At 45.0% G+C, this 16,846-nt stretch overlaps 1 protein-coding gene and 1 pseudogene across 2 annotated transcripts; both read left to right on the top strand.

Moving 5' to 3' along the window:
• The first annotated feature begins 70 nt into the window (after window positions 1-70).
• Window positions 71-8,789, top strand: Znf235-ps1 (zinc finger protein 235, pseudogene 1; annotated as a pseudogene). The gene is made up of 4 exons (XR_005493746.2): window positions 71-142; window positions 1,856-1,913; window positions 4,424-4,550; window positions 6,597-8,789. The product of XR_005493746.2 is annotated as a zinc finger protein 235, pseudogene 1 (transcript).
• Window positions 8,790-15,375: 6,586 nt separating this feature from the next.
• Window positions 15,376-16,846, top strand: Hmgb1l1 (high mobility group box 1 like 1). Its single transcript, XM_039093444.2, has one exon. The coding sequence runs from the start codon at window positions 15,678-15,680 to the stop codon at window positions 16,323-16,325; it is 648 nt and encodes a 215-aa protein (XP_038949372.1). The 5' UTR covers window positions 15,376-15,677; the 3' UTR covers window positions 16,326-16,846.

Raw genomic sequence — 16,846 nt, forward strand, 5'->3', positions numbered from 1 at the left:
GGAAATGTAGTCCCAGAAAAGCACCAGAGCTTATTGCTGAGCACCCGCTGAGGCATTCTGGGAATTGTAGTTCTGGAGCCATCCGCAGACGAGTTTGCTTTAGCTCCGGAAGTCTAGGCTACCTGGCAGTGCTTCCAGTGAGGTGAGAGTTTGGGGCATCCCGCAGCCTTCTGTCCTCTGGTTCCCCGGCGTGTCCTCTTAGGGACGAGTCTGCATTCCAGGGAAAAGCGGGCAGCGGTGGCGGCGGCTCGACCTCTCTAACTGGGCTTTGCCTAAAGCCGCACCACCCGGGATTCCTGGACCCATCTCAGCTGTTTGTGGAGCCCCAGGAGAGGGAGAGTCCAGGTTCCCACGTGAGTCTGGCAGAGGAGCTGCGATGGCCAGTATCAGAAAGCCTTAAGTGGTAACTCTGACTTTTCTTTTCTTTTTTGGTTTTTTTAAACATTTATTTATTTAAGAGGGAAGGGGCGTGTCACAGCTTATGTATTGGGGTCAGAAGAAAACTTATGGGAGTTGGGTCTTTCCTTGCACCATGTGGTGCCCAGAGACTCGAACTCAATCCGTCATCAGGCTCAGCTGAAGTCACCTCTACCGGCTAAGCCATCTTGCAGGGCCAAACTCCTCTTTCCTTAGAAAGGGCTTAGGTTTTTTGTTTTGTTTTGTTTTGTTTTTGACAGAGTAAAGAATTTTAATGGACGCATGTAGTCTTGGGACTATTAGGAGCTCATATGGAGTCCCTGTCCATCTGTCCAAAAAGAGAAGTCAATGTAGGGGTTACACGGCCTTAAGCATGGTATTCTTGACATGTCTTAAGAGCCTCAGTGTTGGTCAGGGGTGCAGCTCACTTGGTAGAGTGCAGCCTCTCGTCCCTGCCCATCTTCACAAGCAATCAGGTTAAGAGTCTTGGAAGGGCCGGGAGGGGGCACTGCATGCCTTTAATCCCAGCAGGTGAATCTCTGCAAGTCCGAGGCCAGCCCGGTCTATAGAGTGAGTTCCAGGACAGCTAGGGCTACACAGAGGAACCCTCTTTGCGACAATCCTCACTGATAATTTTGCTGTTATCCAGAATATTGTTGGAAGAGGGGCATCGCTGTCCATTGTAAGCAAATCTGTTCAAGGTCATGTCAAAATCAGAAATCACCTGCAGGCGGTCTCCTCCGCCCCTGCGAAGGGCGCCCACGATTTCCTGCACCCGTCCGGGCTGCCGCATGAGGACCCTGGCCTTCATCAGGCTGCTCACCTGTCGCGAGACCCAAGAGAACCGCTGACCCGAGCGCCGCGGTGGGCACCAGGACAGCTAGGCCTCCCGGCGCCCGTGATCCCGCCACCAGGGCTTAGGTTTTATTGGTCATTATCTTCATGCCTGTGGGAAAAGAGACTTTGTGAAGACTCTTGCAGATCAATAAGTTTGCTAATAATTAAAAACCTTTTAGGGCAAGACACAGAGGGGAAATTTCACTCCCATGTATGGAAACAATAATATGTAAGATAGCTGTCACAATTGACAGATCCTTCTGAGAGTGGTAGTCAGTCATGACAGCAATCATCAGAGTTTGGGGCTTCTTAAACATTTGTTTTTCTGGAAAACCTATCACCACAGGCAGCATTGTGAAGGTAGGGGCGCCCAGCACCCCGGAAGCTCCCGGAAACAGAGAATGTGGCTTTCCTAACCCTTTGCCGTGAGTGAGGTGAGGCACCCATGGTCCGGTACCCTGGAGCCTTACACTAGCGATCAGCAGGAAGTAGGTAGGAAAGCCTGCTCAGCTGCACAGCACTCGGGGCTGATGGAGAAGCTGAGGAAGCCATGTGGACCGACTGTCCTAGCAATGTGCTCACGAAGCCCTTCCTCCCCCAGCTTGCTTCCCAGAGCCCTGCCTTGTCTCAAAGAGAAGAGAACGATGACCAAGTTACAGGTAGGTCGGGCTGCTTCCCCGTTCCCCACGGGGCTAGGATTGGAAACAGGACCCCTGCATGCTGGGCCAGTGCTCTGCAGCCGAGCCTCTCTGAACTGCATGGAGTAAGGGGGAAGTTGCTGAGAAGAGAGGTCTGGAGGAGAAGGGATGACAGAGGACAGTGGGGACATGTGCTCAAAGTGCACTGTACACGGGAAAGTGTTAAAAGGAAGAATAAAAAGAATTAGAGAAGTGACTGGAGAGACCGCTCAGTAGTTAAGGGCACTGGCTTGGTTTGATTCCCAGACGCACATCTGATAGCTCACAACTGCCTGTAACTCCAACTCCAGGGCACCCAGCGCCCCCTTCTGGCCTCCCAGGGCACCTGCACACACATGTACACACAGAAAGACACAGGGCATGCACATATATCAAAAAAGAAAAAATTAAGTTCACTTACGTTTTAAAAGCGACATCATTTTCCACAGTTTGCCTAATTTTATTTTACAATTAAGTGTGAGTTCTCCATATTCATGTTTATGAGTTTTGCATTCTTATCATGTGTGAGGCTTGTAAGCATGTAGGCATCAGAGGACAGCTTTCAGGAGTCTCTCTTCTCCAATCTTGTTGAAGTAGCGTCTCCTGGTTTGGGGACTCTGTGGAGACAGGCAGATCTCTGGTGCTCAGTAACAGCCACCCCAGCCTAATTGGCAAATTCCAGGCCACTGAAGGACCCTGTCCCCAAAACAAACAAAATACCCTGGACAGCACCTGAGGAAGGACACCAGAGGTTGTACTGTAGCCTGTTCATATGTATGCATGTTTATGTACATAAGTACATTCACGTGCATGCGTGCATACATGTGTGCACACATGCACACAGATCACTGGTCACCCTCATTTCCTGCATTGGGCATCCTGAGCAGTCATTTCCTGAGCCACCAGGGAGCGTCTGGCTGCCACCAACTGCACAGCTTCCGTGGTTGACACAACTCTGGTGATGAAGGAATGAAGGAAGGACAGACTCACATACATGTGTACAGACAAGCTAGGATCGAATGATCCGGGTGCTCTGATGGAGACGGCACCAGCAGCCTGGGAACTCAGTGCATGTATTAGACACCACTGAGCACCAGGAGTCCTGATTCGGGAGCTGAAACATGACTGCTAAGGCAAAGGGTGTGTTTTACATGGTGTTCAGCCAAGTCTCCAGCCGCCCAGGACCAGCAGCTCCAGGGAGTAGATGCTTGTTTTGCTGACAATGGTGGCTATATTCTCTGTTAACTTGTAGGCAGTAGAATACAGAATCCCTAAACTGGACACTTTAAAAATCTTGGGTACTTCAGTGATTAAAAATAGCAGCTTGGGGCTGGGGAGATGGCTCAGTAGTTAAGAGCACTGGCTGCTCTTCCAGAGGTCCTGAGTTCAATTCCCAGCAACCACATGGTGGCTCACAACCATCTGTGATGGGATCTGATGCCTTCTTCTGGTATGTCTGAAGACAGTGGCAGTGTGCTTATGTAGAATAAATAAGGACATCTTTAAAAAAAAAAATCAGGTGCTCGCTTCGGCAGCACATATACTAAAAAAAAAAAGCAGCTTGTCTGAAACTTTCACTTAATTAAGTTTTGTTTTATATTTATTGTATGAATATGGATGGTACATTTTAAATTAATCCCTCCAGGGATATTGGGATGGAGGTGCTGTTATACAGATGGGAAAACTGAGGCACTGAGAATGGCCTAAGCTCATCAGCACAGAGCCTCGAAGTGTGAACTGAGGTCCCTAAGGTTTCCAGAGCCAGTGCTCTCATCCATGACCTGAAACAAGACTACCATCGACAGAAGTGTGTTCCTGAGAACACAGAATGAGCTGCTTGTCTGTTCTAGAAGGTTCCCCAAGGCCTGTGTCTTAGTTAGGGTTTCTTACTTCTTTCTTTTCCTCCACCCTTGAGACAGACTTTCTCGGTGTAGCCCTATCTGTCCTGCCATTCACTCTGTAGACCAGGCTGGCCTCGAACTCAGAGCTTATTGTGGCTCCCTGCCTTAGAGTGCTGGGGCTGAAGCCATGTGCTACCACTGCTTGCCTTAGAATTTCTGTTGACGCAACAAAACACCACGGCCAGAAAGCAAGTTGGGGAGGAAGGAGTTCATTAGCCTCACACTTCCATATTGCCATACATCACTGAAGCAAGTCAGGACAGAAACTCGGAGAAGGGACCTGGAGGCAGGAGCTGATGCAAAGGCCTTAATTACCAAGCCAGTGAGCACCACCCCTCCACGAAATGTGCATTAGTTTCTGCCTCCAGGATCCAGCACTGTTGGAGTTCCTGTCCTGACTTCCTTCAGTAGTGAACGGAATATGGAAGTGCAAGTCTAATAAACTCTTTGTCCCCTACCTGCCTTTTTATTCATGGTGATTTGTCCTAGCAATAGAAACCCTAACTAAGACCATGGGCTCTGTGTAAACAGTCACTCCGGCCCTAGTGACATCGAGAATGGAACTGAGGTATCATGCGTTTGCTGTCACAGGAGGCAGTGACGTTCAGGGACGTGGCTGTGGTCTTCAGTAAGGAGGAGATGGGGCTGCTGGACGCTGCCCAGAGGAAGCTGTACCACGATGTGATGCTGGAGAACCTCAGGAACCTCCTGGCAGTGGGTGAGGACGTCCCCTGTGTCACATCCTGTGTCCTAGTTACGCTCCACTGCTTTCATTCTAGGTCTCTTTCTTTTGTTTTTATGATATGTATCTGAGTCTGTCTTTATGTCTGTGCATCACCTTCGTCTGTGGTGTTCGCAGAGGAAAGAAGAGGGCACTAGATACCCTGGACCTAGCAAACCCAGTCTGGGTCCTTTGGAAGAGCAGCCAGTGGTCTGAATCACTAAGCTGTCTTTCCATGGCCTCCATGGCTTTCCTTAGCTGCAGGGAGTTTCCACAAGCTTGTGTCCTTGAACAAGTCAGGTAAGGACAGCCTCCAAGTGCCGCAGTACTGCTTCTGCTCCTGTGTAGGGTGCGTCCTGCCCCCCTACAACCAAAGAGTTCCATTTGTGGCCTCCCATTTCGCTCAGTAAAATCACGTTGTTTTCTGGCAAGGTATAGCTATCGGATTTATAACAGTAAACTCAACCCCCAAAAGTATCTGCACAATTTACTCACAACCAATTGATAATGATATAAACCGCCCAACTAGATAAGATAAATTGATGTATAAAAATCCACCCCTTAAGAAATATTCATAACTGCCTGGGCCATTTAAGGCCACATGGGTTTGGGTCGACCTCTTCTGCCTCAATCTTGGTTCTTCTCCTTTTCTATCTCCCCTACTGAAACTCTGTGCCCACCCCACTTTCCTACTGTCCAATTACAGGCCTCGGCGTAACTTGTGCCAGCCCCCACCTGCATATAGACATCAACCTAGGTCTTCCTGCTCCTTTCTCTGTGTCCCAGCGGTTTCCTTCTCTCCGCCTGGAATGCTCTTCCCTGCTGAGTCGTGATCCTCACCCCACCCCAACCCGTGTGTGCGTGTGCGTGTGCGTGTGCGTGTGTGTGTTTTCCTGTGCTCAGCAGTCCTTGTCTCCTGCCCACTCTCCACATTCTGCACTTGCTTCTGCTGCTGTCTGAGCACCATCAGACATGTTCCCATTGATTTAGTTGTAGCGACACAGTCCAAAATCCCCAGTGTTTGCGCACTGTGAGTGAGGGCTCCATGAAGCTCCAGTTACCCCTCCTACAGCTGCGGCCACATCCATCCCCATAAAGCCTTCTGTGTCCCTCACATAGCATCCCTCTCCCAACCTGTAACCCCATCCCTGCTTCTTTCTCCCTCTGACACTAACTGTTTCCCATGTGTCATGCACGCCTCCGAGCTGCACCCAGGAACACGGACCTTCTACTTGTCTTGTTTCAGAAGTTGTCCAGCCCCTCTTGGTCATTTCCCATCCTGATAATTTTCCCCCCTCAGGTCATTTTCTGATTTCCTTGGGGGACTTGTCAGATACTGTTGTGATTTTGTTATTCCTCTAGGCGTCTGAGGCCTTCAGTTGGCAGCTGAGATCTACCTCCCCTTTTGAGCCCTTTCCCCTGCTCCTTTGTGAGCCTGATGATCTTAGATGGGAGAGCAGGTATTTGACAGAAACCCACTCACCCATGCCCTTGTATTCTGCACCTCCCAAGCCTTTCCCTCATCAGCAACCGTGTTTTGAGTGGTTTGAGTCTCGCCATCTTAATGCCTCAGCTCTCTTCTCGTAGTTTCCAAGAGAACTTGTGTGCCGACGTATGTGTGCTCTCAAAGACAGGGATTTGTGTGAGCAGGACGCCAGCTACAGGCTCTCTGAGCACCACCAGACCTCTTAGCATGGATTTAGTGCACTCTTCCCATTCTGTTTCCACAGCTACCCACGGGCTGTGTGTGTGTGTGTGTGTGTGTGTGTGTGTGTGTGTGTGTGTGTGTTCAGGAAGGTGTTCAGCAGAGGCTGAAGATGCCCTTGAGCCTTCCCTCCTGGGCTCACCCCAGATTCTCCAGGATGCTCAAATGAGGCTTGTTCAAGGGCACATACTCCCAGTTGTAGCTCATTGTTCCTCAGAGCTCTCAGACATTCACCTTTGACTCTGTTCTCTAGTTAATGTTTCTACAGAGACAGGAGAACTAAGGCCTCAATGTCCATATTCCTTACTGATACCACCTTTTATTCTCTCTTTTTTCAGGAGGCCAGAGTCCAAGCAAGATAGAGACACTTCACAAAACAGGAGTAAGGTGCCTTTCACTGGGGAAGCTTTCATGCTGGCAAATCACAGGCCATGATGCCAACAAACTGGCCAGAGCTCCAGAAGACGTAATAAACACTCAAGAACAGGGTTCTCACTTCCTGGAGCGATGCCACAGGGGCGCAGAAGAGCCTTCTCAGGTCTCTGCGGATGATGACTCTGCTGAGAGTCTCACAAGCAACCATTCCAGCATTAGTGAAAATCAGGAATTTCTGTCTGGGAGAGCTCAGAGTTCTTTGAGTGAAACACATCTCAGTGAGAGACGTGACAGTGGGAAACACTGTCCTCAGACTCCGGTGAAAACCAAGCCACAGCCGTTGGCTCTGGGTGTTGACATTCTGAGTTTCATTTCCCATCAAGATAACGATATACTGCATGAAAGAGACAAAGTCCACAGCAGCGGTGACTGTGACGAAGTCATCTGTCCCCTGTCACAACTCACCCAGGATTGCGATTACACAGAACGGAAGGCCTACCAGTGCAGCCAGGGCCAGAACGCCTTCATTGACAGCTCGTTTCTGGAACTCCATCAGCAGGTCCTCTTAGAAATGAAGTCCTCTGGACATACTGCACACGAGGACACCAGGCGTAGCTCCAGTGTCCCCATTCAACAAAGCATTCATCCAGGGGAAAAACGCTACTGGTGTCAAGAGTGTGGCAAAGGTTTCAGTCAGAGCTCAGCTCTCCAGACTCACCGGAGAGTGCACACGGGGGAGAAGCCCTATCAGTGCGACAGCTGTGGGAGGGGCTTCAGCCGCAACTCAGACCTCAACATCCACCGCCGCGTGCACACCGGGGAGAACCTTCACAAGTGTGAGGTGTGTGGGAAGGGCTTCACAAAGTGGGACCACCTCCAGATACACCAGAGAATTCACACGGGAGAGAAGCCGTATAAGTGTGGAGACTGTGGCAAACGCTTCAGCTGTAGCTGGAACCTTCACACCCACCAGAGGGTCCACACGGAGGAGAAACCGTACAAGTGTGACGAGTGTGGGAAGCGCTTCAGCTTGAGCTTCAACCTCCACAGCCATCAGCGGATCCACACGGGAGAGAAGCCGTATAAATGTGAAGAGTGCGGGAAGGGTTTCAGTTCAGCCTCAAGCTTCCAAAGACACCAGAGGGTCCATACAGGAGAGAAGCCGTTTGTCTGTAATGTGTGTGGAAAGAGCTTCAGTCAGAGTTCGAATTTTCAAGCCCACCAGAGAGTTCACACCAGGGAGAAACCGTACAGGTGTGATGTGTGTGGGAAGCATTCCACCTGGAGCCTTCACAGTCACCAGAGAGTCCACACGGGAGAGAAACCGTATAAATGTGAGGAGTGCGGCAAAGGCTTCAGTCATGCCTGGAGTCTGCAGGTTCATCAGAGTCTCCACACCGGCGAGAAACCGTTCAAATGCAATGTGTGCCAGAAGAGGTTCAATCAGGCCTCAATCCTCCAGGACCACGAGAGGGTGCACACGGGGGAGAAGCCCTACAAATGCGACACGTGTGGGAAGGCCTTCAGCCAGAGATCCGGTCTCCAAGTCCATCGGAGAATTCACACTGGGGAGATGCCGTATAAGTGTGCGGAGTGTGGGAAAGAATTCAGGTGGAGCTCAGGGCTTCGCTCTCACCTGAGGGTCCACACAGGAGAGGAACCCTACCCGGTCAGCAGTGTGGGAAGCGGGAGGACTTCAGTCAGGCCTCACACTTCCACACACAGATGAGAATCCACATCAGAGATCACATCTAATAGAGGGTCCACAATGCAAGGAACCCCTAGTTTGTTCTGCACTCAGGTGGGCTCCATGCTGCTGGTTGTTAAAAAGTGCCACCAAACCCAGAGGCTTCAGGAGAGGCATTATCTTGGTATTTTGCCCTCAACTCATTCTTTTACCAAGCTCACTATGAAAAAGGAAATAGTATTTTAGAGTGGACCTTCTTGGGTCACAGACAAGACTAGAGACTTATATAGAAAAGGGTTCTGACTTAATTATAAGAGGAAGAATTGTCAATTGTCAGGAATAAAACCAACAGAAAGCCATCGTGACTCACACTAACGCTGAGATTGTTCAATTATGGGTAACCCATTGGCAAAGAGCTTGTAGCAACTGTATGGGAGAAATTATCAATAAACATTCTAAGAGCAAGTGACTTCGGTTTATACCAAGGTTTAATTCGATGCTCCCCCCATATAATAAAAAGAACACTGATAATCCTGAAATGTTTACATCTTCTACCGATGCAAGTGAGATGGGATTGGCTGGTTATAAGTCAGAAAAAGAAGTAAGCAAAGCCACATAGACTTCAGTTCAGACCTCAGAGCTGAGTACTGTTCTCAGGGTATTGTTAGATTTTTCCGGAATCTCTGACTACAGTTACTGTCAGTATGCAGGAAGAGTTGTTTTGCATACAGAAACCGATGAACTGATTCAGGATGGTTCAAAGTTAACTTCCCTGTTTTATGGAGCTACAACAGTTGATCAGAACTAGAAATCACCCAGTGTAGCAGATCCCAAATGTGTATACCATGTACCTAGTACATGGTAATGACGAAATTGATCAGCTGTTGATAAGATATGTGCTAGAGGGGTTGGGGATTTAGCTCAGTGGTAGAGCGCTTGCCTAGCAAGTGCAAGGCCCTGGGTTCGGTCCCCAGCTCCGAAAAAAAAAGAAAAGAAAAAAAAAATATGTGCTAGAAGCTTCAGAGTTCTGTGAGAAATACCATGTTAACTACAAGGGTTTAAAAGGTGTTTTCTGCCACCTGGCAAGAAAAGTAAGGAAATTATAAGAAATTGTCTAATGTGTTCTTTATATAATCAAACTCGATTGCCTGTAGGAAGTAACCACAAACGTACCCACAGAAATGACACTTGGCAAGTGGATGGGTTTCACTGGCAGAGTCACAAACTCCTTGGAACAAGGATCCTTGAAGACTAGGTGGGTAAGGATTTGGCGGTGACATTCAGAAACAAACACAGAAGCAGTTTGAATCTCAGTGTATTTTGCAGCTCTCAAGCAAGGGTTTTTATGCATAGAGAAACAGTTATTACAGCTCTAAAAAGTGTGTTCAGTGAAGCAGTCAAATAGAACAATTATCATAATCATTTGGTACAAGAAAATACAAAATTATTCAAGTATTACAACTTCTGAAAAGAATGTCCAATGAAGCAGTCGCGGATGGAACAAGTAACACCATTATCACTTGTTATAAAAAAGCACAAAATGGGCTGGAGAGATGGCTCAGCGGTTAGGAACACTGACTGCTCTTCCAGAGGTCCTGAGTTCAATTCCCAGCAACCACATGGTGGCTCACAACCATCTGTAATGGGATCCGATGCCCTCTGCTGGTGTATCTGAAGACAGCTACAGTGTACTTATATATAATAAATGAATAAATCTTTTTAAAAAAAGATATTTAACCTGGGTTCGGTCCCCAGCTCCGGAAAAAAAGAAACAAAAAAAAAAAAGATATTTAAAAAAGCACAAAAATCATTTGACATGGATGGCATACTTCCAAGAGTAGGTCCATAAGATCTTTACGGGCACTTAATTAGTAATGTGTAATTCCTAAACAAGTTAATAAATTTTTATGTGCAAGCATTATCTAACATCTAGTTCCTGCATTTATAAATCTTCAAAGTATAATTTAAAACTATTTTTAGGGGTTGGGGATTTAGCTCAGTGGTAGAGCGCTTGCCTAGGAAGCGCAAGGCCCTGGGTTCAGTCCTCAGCTCCGAAAAAAAGAACCAAAAAAAAAAAAAACAAAAAAACAAAAAACTATTTTTAATCCTTCTCTTAAAGTGATGCTTTCTTTACTGATATGCCAAAGCCCACCTCCAACAACACACAAATAGCCATACAAGATCATTTATTGTTGGAAAAGATTTTTTTTCTGTCTTACCACTATTATGTGATTTTTAAAAAATTATTTGTGAAGTAAAACACCTACTTCCCTGGAGATAAGGTCATAAAATCCCAGTCTAGGCTATCAGGAACATCTCGCGAATAAGAAAGAGAAATAGAAAAAGATAGAACAGACGAATTGCCATGAGAACCACGGCTCAATGTTTTTCTAGAGCCAAGAGTTCCATAACCGGTTCCAGGAGGCCTCCTTCCTTTGAAGTTTTCACCTCAGTCTGTGGAACTTGTCATGCAGAATCTACTGGGGTCGGTGTCGCGTATCTCCCTTTTTAATTTTTTAATTGAAGCTCATAATATCTCTTTTGGCAGTAGAGATAGAGGAAAAGACTAGTTGGAAGATGACTGGAAAAATAAGAAGGAGAATTATTCCTGTAGCCACGGCGACATCAATAATCCTCTGTAGCCAACTTACAGGGCTTGATGACCGTAAACCAGAGCTAATAGTCTGAGCCAAATCCCCTAAACCAGTGAATTGATCATGCGCTTTGCTCAGAGCAGAGATCTGAGCTTGTAATTGAGCCATATCGTGAGTAAAATCATTGTCTTCCCAAATCCCCAACAAGTGATTTTTAGTAAGATTGCAATTATGATTCCCATGGTAAGATAATGGCGTTACGCACATGTATGGAAAGCTGTCATGGCACCTGGTAGAAAGCTGAACTTTAATATTTTCCACCTCTTGTCCTAATTGTAACACTGCGTCCTCTGAAGCATCATGCTTTACTTTTAAGATTTTTATCTACAATTTGTTGCCTTGCACGTGCTAGAGACATTTTTATTTACATCATTAATGAAATGTGCAGTCTTCATCTCTGAGACTCGAGCGACTGTTGAGGCCGTGAGTGAGGTAAGGATGGCTAGGAAAGCACTAATACCTAAAATTAAAGCCACAACCAAACGCTTTGGTCTGATCGGTGCATTATCCCCTTTAAGCATTTGTAAGGCTTCATTATCAAACCGAACATCGTCTTTTAAGTCTACAGGAAGCATGACAAAGGAAGGTCTTTGTAATATCAGAATAACTGAATAGGATTTAGTTAAACTAGGATCTACACAATTAGTTGAAATACATCTGGAACAGCTAGCCTGATAAGATTGTTCTAGTTTAATGATTTTTAAATCTGAAGACCAGGGGCTGGGGATTTAGCTCAGTGGTAGAGTGCTTACCTAGGAAGCGCAAGGCCCTGGGTTCGGTCCCCAGCTCCGAAAAAAAAAAAAAAAAAAAAAAAAAAAAAGAACTAAATCTGAAGACCGTCCAGCGAGTATGCCAGAAGGAGAGAGCCTAGGCAAGATCTAATTGCCAAAGGAATGCTCTTAGATGGTAGAGCGCTTGCCTAGGAAGCGCAAGGCCCTGGGTTCGGTCCCCAGCTCCGAAAAAAAGAACCAAAAAAAAAAAAAAAAAAAAAAAAAAAAGAATGCTCTTAGATTCTTGAGGATTTTTATAATAAGCCACACTAGTTCCAGCAAAAAGTCTAAATAATCCTGGAAAAACATTAGAAACTTTACCTGAGGGAGAGTGACTAACATAAATAGGTTCCCCCCATCCTGGAGTGAACCATCTATTATTAGGCTTGGTTGAAAATATTTCAGGCTTATATCCATGAGAAAGCAATTGCTCTTGGGTTAAATATGCCTATAATTAGTAAATGGTGTAACCATAGAATAGTCATGATTTTTTTTTTCTTGAGTTTTCCATGGATCATGTACTGAAGCCCAGTAGTCAAACCCACATTTAAGCCCACTTGGACTTTCTTCTTTGAACAAAGATGCCCACATTTTATCATTATCCCGATATTCTCGTAGACATGATTCCAGAGCCATAGTTTCTGTTAGCTTTACCATGGTATCACTGGCTCAGGACCTTGTTTGAGCCTGCATTTCACAACACATACAGACCAGACAGCAAATGTTACAGATAGATTTTTAAAGATCGGCCAATATCTCAATTGTTTTGAGCACCCCAAAAAAAAAAAAAGTAAAAAGATGCCCCAGACACCAGGAAGCAGTATTAAGAGAACAGCACCCCATTTCCTAAAACATGGGTTTAATGGCTCTTGGTCATTCATTGAGTGATGATCATTGTTAAAGGGGGATTTGTTACAAGTTGTTTATGGTCTTGATCAGGGAGGAAACCAGGTCTAGAAGATTATATTAAGGAATCTAACTCTTTTTCTCTTCTCCATCCTTCTTTCTTTCGTATCTAATGTTATGAGAAGACTGGTTGAAAAGGAAAAGGGGGAGGATATAGGAATCATGTAATAGAAATAAGGGTAGATTATTGGGTCTGCTCTTAATCTATAGGGCTGCTTCTTGCCAACAATTTTACACTGGTATAGATCTTTGTATACTGACAGAAAATTAAGGTTATAATTGTTTAAAACATACTATGTATGTGTGTTTCAACTCTTGAAATATTGAAGCAATGCAATTCATTGAAAAATACAACATGAAGTTCTATCTGTTGGAAGCTGCCATTACAGACTGTCTAGGATAATTAAGAAACGCAAGTAAATCGTCAGTGAAATTCATGGTCGTGTTAGATACCAGTCCTGTTAATTACAGAAAGATGAAGTTACCTAAGGAGGTGATACAGGCCATGCTCACATTTTTAGATATGCCATAGATAGATAGTTGGTCTTCAAACACCTCATGGCTCTACAGTGTTTAATGATGTTTTATATATAAAAATGGCTTTTCTGGCAGTGAGACCTGTCTGCTCCTGGCAGCACCCCCATTCTAATTCGAAGAAGATGGTGAACATTGAAGAGCCTCCATATAGAGTTTGCCTCAAAAGTGGCAAGCTCACTACTGGGCAAGAAGGTTGTTTATACTTCAACTGGAGACAAAATGCTGACCAACAGGACAAACTAGACTCAGAGGAGTTGACTGCCAAGCTTTGATAGGACAAGATAGGCAAGCCCTCCATAATTCCTGCTTCAAAAAAAAAAGTCTGTCATATCCTGGGCCAGAAGGCTTAAGATGGGCAGTGTTGTTGTAAAAATATAAAAATTAAAAAAGTAATTGTTGTCTTTTACCCCGCTTGGTCACGCCGCAGTGCCCCAAGAAATCTGCTAGATATATTGGCGGAAACACATCCCAATTACGTGGCAGCCCAGAACAGCCCCGCGCTCCTTTTCCTACACTCAAACCGTCACGTAAAAGAACACACAACACAATAATCTTAGATCCAATTGATAAGATATAATTGCCCACTTAAACATACAAAGCCCGGTACCATCCATCCCTTAGGAACATTGATAACAACCTGTAAATACACAGAGCAGAATCTTAACATCACCTGCCATGGCTTCTCACCCTCTCCTCCGTCCTGTCTCCTCCTTTTTGTTCTGGTCTCCTCCTCTTCCTTCAAACTTCTCTCCCGCCCATCCTTCCTCCTCCTCCAATGACAGGTGTCCTTCTATCCTGTACCTGCCCCTCACCTGTACTTTACAAATTCAATGGGGAGAAGGTTCTGGTGAAGTCACCTGATTCCTGAGTACCTGACTAGGCAGCTGTCCTTGGGGCAGCGGGATTAGCATTGAAATACAGATAACTCCAGGGCAAACCACAACAGGGCAGTCTGAAGTTCTAGACAAATTTTGGGTAGCTGTCCAGGAAGCCAGCTGTCTGGATGATTTCTACAGTTTTGGAAGCTGCTTGCTCTACACTTCCTGCATATTCAGTTAATAGTTATTCCTTATCAAGGCTACATAATTTAAATTCAATGGCCAGCTTTAATACCACAGGAGGGCAGAGTGTGCAGTCAGCCATTAGTCACTCAGCAGACTTATTCTGAGGAAGCAAAACTTAATTCTCTAGGTCCAGCGTAAAGGAGATACACACACACACACACACACACACACACACACACACACACACACGCCCCACCTGGTAGATGAAGCAAGTTCCAACAAGGTTCAAAACCTTCACACATACATACATATACATACATAAATATAGACATACGTACATATGCACAGACAGACAAACGTATTGGATGAATGGAGCAAAGCTCCAACAACTTCGTTTTCTCCCTTATCCCTTTTATACCCACTAAGACAAAGTTTTTATGTAAGAATAAAATTACTGGGGTTGGGGATTTAGCTCAGTGGTAGAGCCTAGCAAGCACAAGGCCCTGGGTTCGGTCCCCAGCTCCGAAAAAAAAAAAGAAAAGAAAAAAAAAGAATAAAATTACTTCATAGCCACAAGTTATATATTCTCTAAAAATAATCACCACAAAAACATATTCTTCAGAAACAGATTAAAATCATTACAGAAAGGAAATCACAAAAGGATTTTTTTTTTTTTTTTGAGCTGGGGACTGAACCCAGGGCCTTGCGCTTACTAGGCAAGTGCTCTACCACTGAGCTAAGTACCCAACCCCCACAAAAGGGTTATTGACTGTATTTTTCTTTCAAAACTGATAATGAACTAAACATTTCCCATCTATCTTTCTCTCCACAAGTTTGCTGTAATCCCAAAGCAGTAATTCTTCTGTCGCAGATTAACAAAGTTTAAGCGAGCCACTCTAGGAAAGCAAGTTTTTTCATAGCTAGCAATTTGTATTTACCATGAAACAGATCATCTAGGTCTGTTTTATTTGTATTTCATGTTTGTCTCATTTTTGAAGTCTTCATCAGTAAAACTGGCTAATTATCCGTTCTGTGTTCATACATTCACTACGAAATTGTGGTGACCTTCCTTTCCATGGTGCACACTGAAACCTATGACCACATGCCTAGATCAGAAGATCAAGGAACAAAAAAAAAAAAAAAGATTTAAAAAAAGAAAAGGGCTGGAGAGATGGCTCAGTGGTTAAGAGCACTGACTGCTCTTCCAGAGGTCCTGAGTTCAAATCCCAGCAACCACATGGTGGCTCACAACCATCTGTAATAAAGTCTTAAAAAAAAAAAAAGATTAAAAAAAAAAAAGAAGAAGATCAAGGAACTCCAATCCAACCTAGAATGACTTTTTTTTAAAATAATATTTATTTATTATATATAAGTACACTGTCGAGCCATTGCAGTACATTGAGCTCCATAGAGACAGCGCCGGGGCAAGCGAGAGCCGGACGGGCACTGGGCGACTCTGTGCCTCGCGAAGGAAAATCAACTAAACATGGGCAAAGGAGATCCTAAGAAGCCGAGAGGCAAAATGTCCTCATATGCATTCTTTGTGCAAACCTGCCGGGAGGAGCACAAGAAGAAGCACCCGGATGCTTCTGTCAACTTCTCAGAGTTCTCCAAGAAGTGCTCAGAGAGGTGGAAGACCATGTCTGCTAAAGAAAAGGGGAAATGTGAAGATATGGCAAAGGCTGACAAGGCTCGTTATGAAAGAGAAATGAAAACCTACATCCCCCACAAAGGGGAGACCAAAAAGAAGTTCAAGGACCCCAATGCCCCCAAGAGGCCTCCTTCGGCCTTCTTCTTGTTCTGTTCTGAGTACCGCCCAAAAATCAAAGGCGAGCATCCTGGCTTATCCATTGGTGATGTTGCGAAGAAACTAGGAGAGATGTGGACCAACACTGCCGCGGATGACAAGCAGCCCTATGGGAAGATGGCCGCCAAGCTGAAGGAGAAGTATGAGAAGGATATTGCTGCCTACAGAGCTAAAGGAAAACCTGATGCAGCGAAAAAGGGGGTGGTCAAGGCTGAGAAGAGCAAGAAAAAGAAGGAAGAGGAAGACGACGAGGAGGATGAAGAGGATGAGGAAGAGGAGGAAGAAAAGGAAGACGAAGATGAAGAAGAAGAAGATGATGATGAATAAGTTGGTTCTAGCGCAGTTTTTTTTCTTGTCTATAAAGCATTTAACCCCCCTGTACACAACTCACTCCTTTTAAAGAAAAAAATTGAAATGTAAGGCTGTGTAAGATTTGTTTTTAAACTGTACAGTGTCTTTTTTTGTATAGTTAACACACTACCGAGTGTGTCTTTAGCTAGCCCTGTCCTGGTGGTATTTTCAATAGCCACTAACCTTGCCTGGTACAGTCTGGGGGTTGTAAATTGGCATGGAAATTAAAGCAGGTTCTTGTTGGTGCACAGCACAAATTAGTTATATATGGGGACAGTAGTTTGGTTTTTGGTTTCTTTTTTTTTGTTTTTGTTTTTTTTTCCTTTTGGTTTTTTTTTTTTCCATCTTCAGTTGTCTCTGATGCAGCTTATACGAAGGTAATTGTTGTTCTGTTAACTGAATACCACTCTGTAATTGCAAAAAAAATGGCGGCTGTTTTGTTGACATTCTGAATGCTTCTAAGTAAATACAATTTTTTTTATTAAAAAAAAAAAAAG

This window comes from Rattus norvegicus, chromosome 1 (assembly GCF_036323735.1).
Source record: "Rattus norvegicus strain BN/NHsdMcwi chromosome 1, GRCr8, whole genome shotgun sequence".
Lineage (NCBI taxonomy): Eukaryota > Metazoa > Chordata > Mammalia > Rodentia > Muridae > Rattus > Rattus norvegicus.

Coding starts and splice junctions, on each gene's coding strand:
- Hmgb1l1 (XM_039093444.2), top strand. CDS start 15,678: ATGGGCAAAGGAGATCCTAAGAAGCCGAGAGGCAAAATGTCCTCATAT.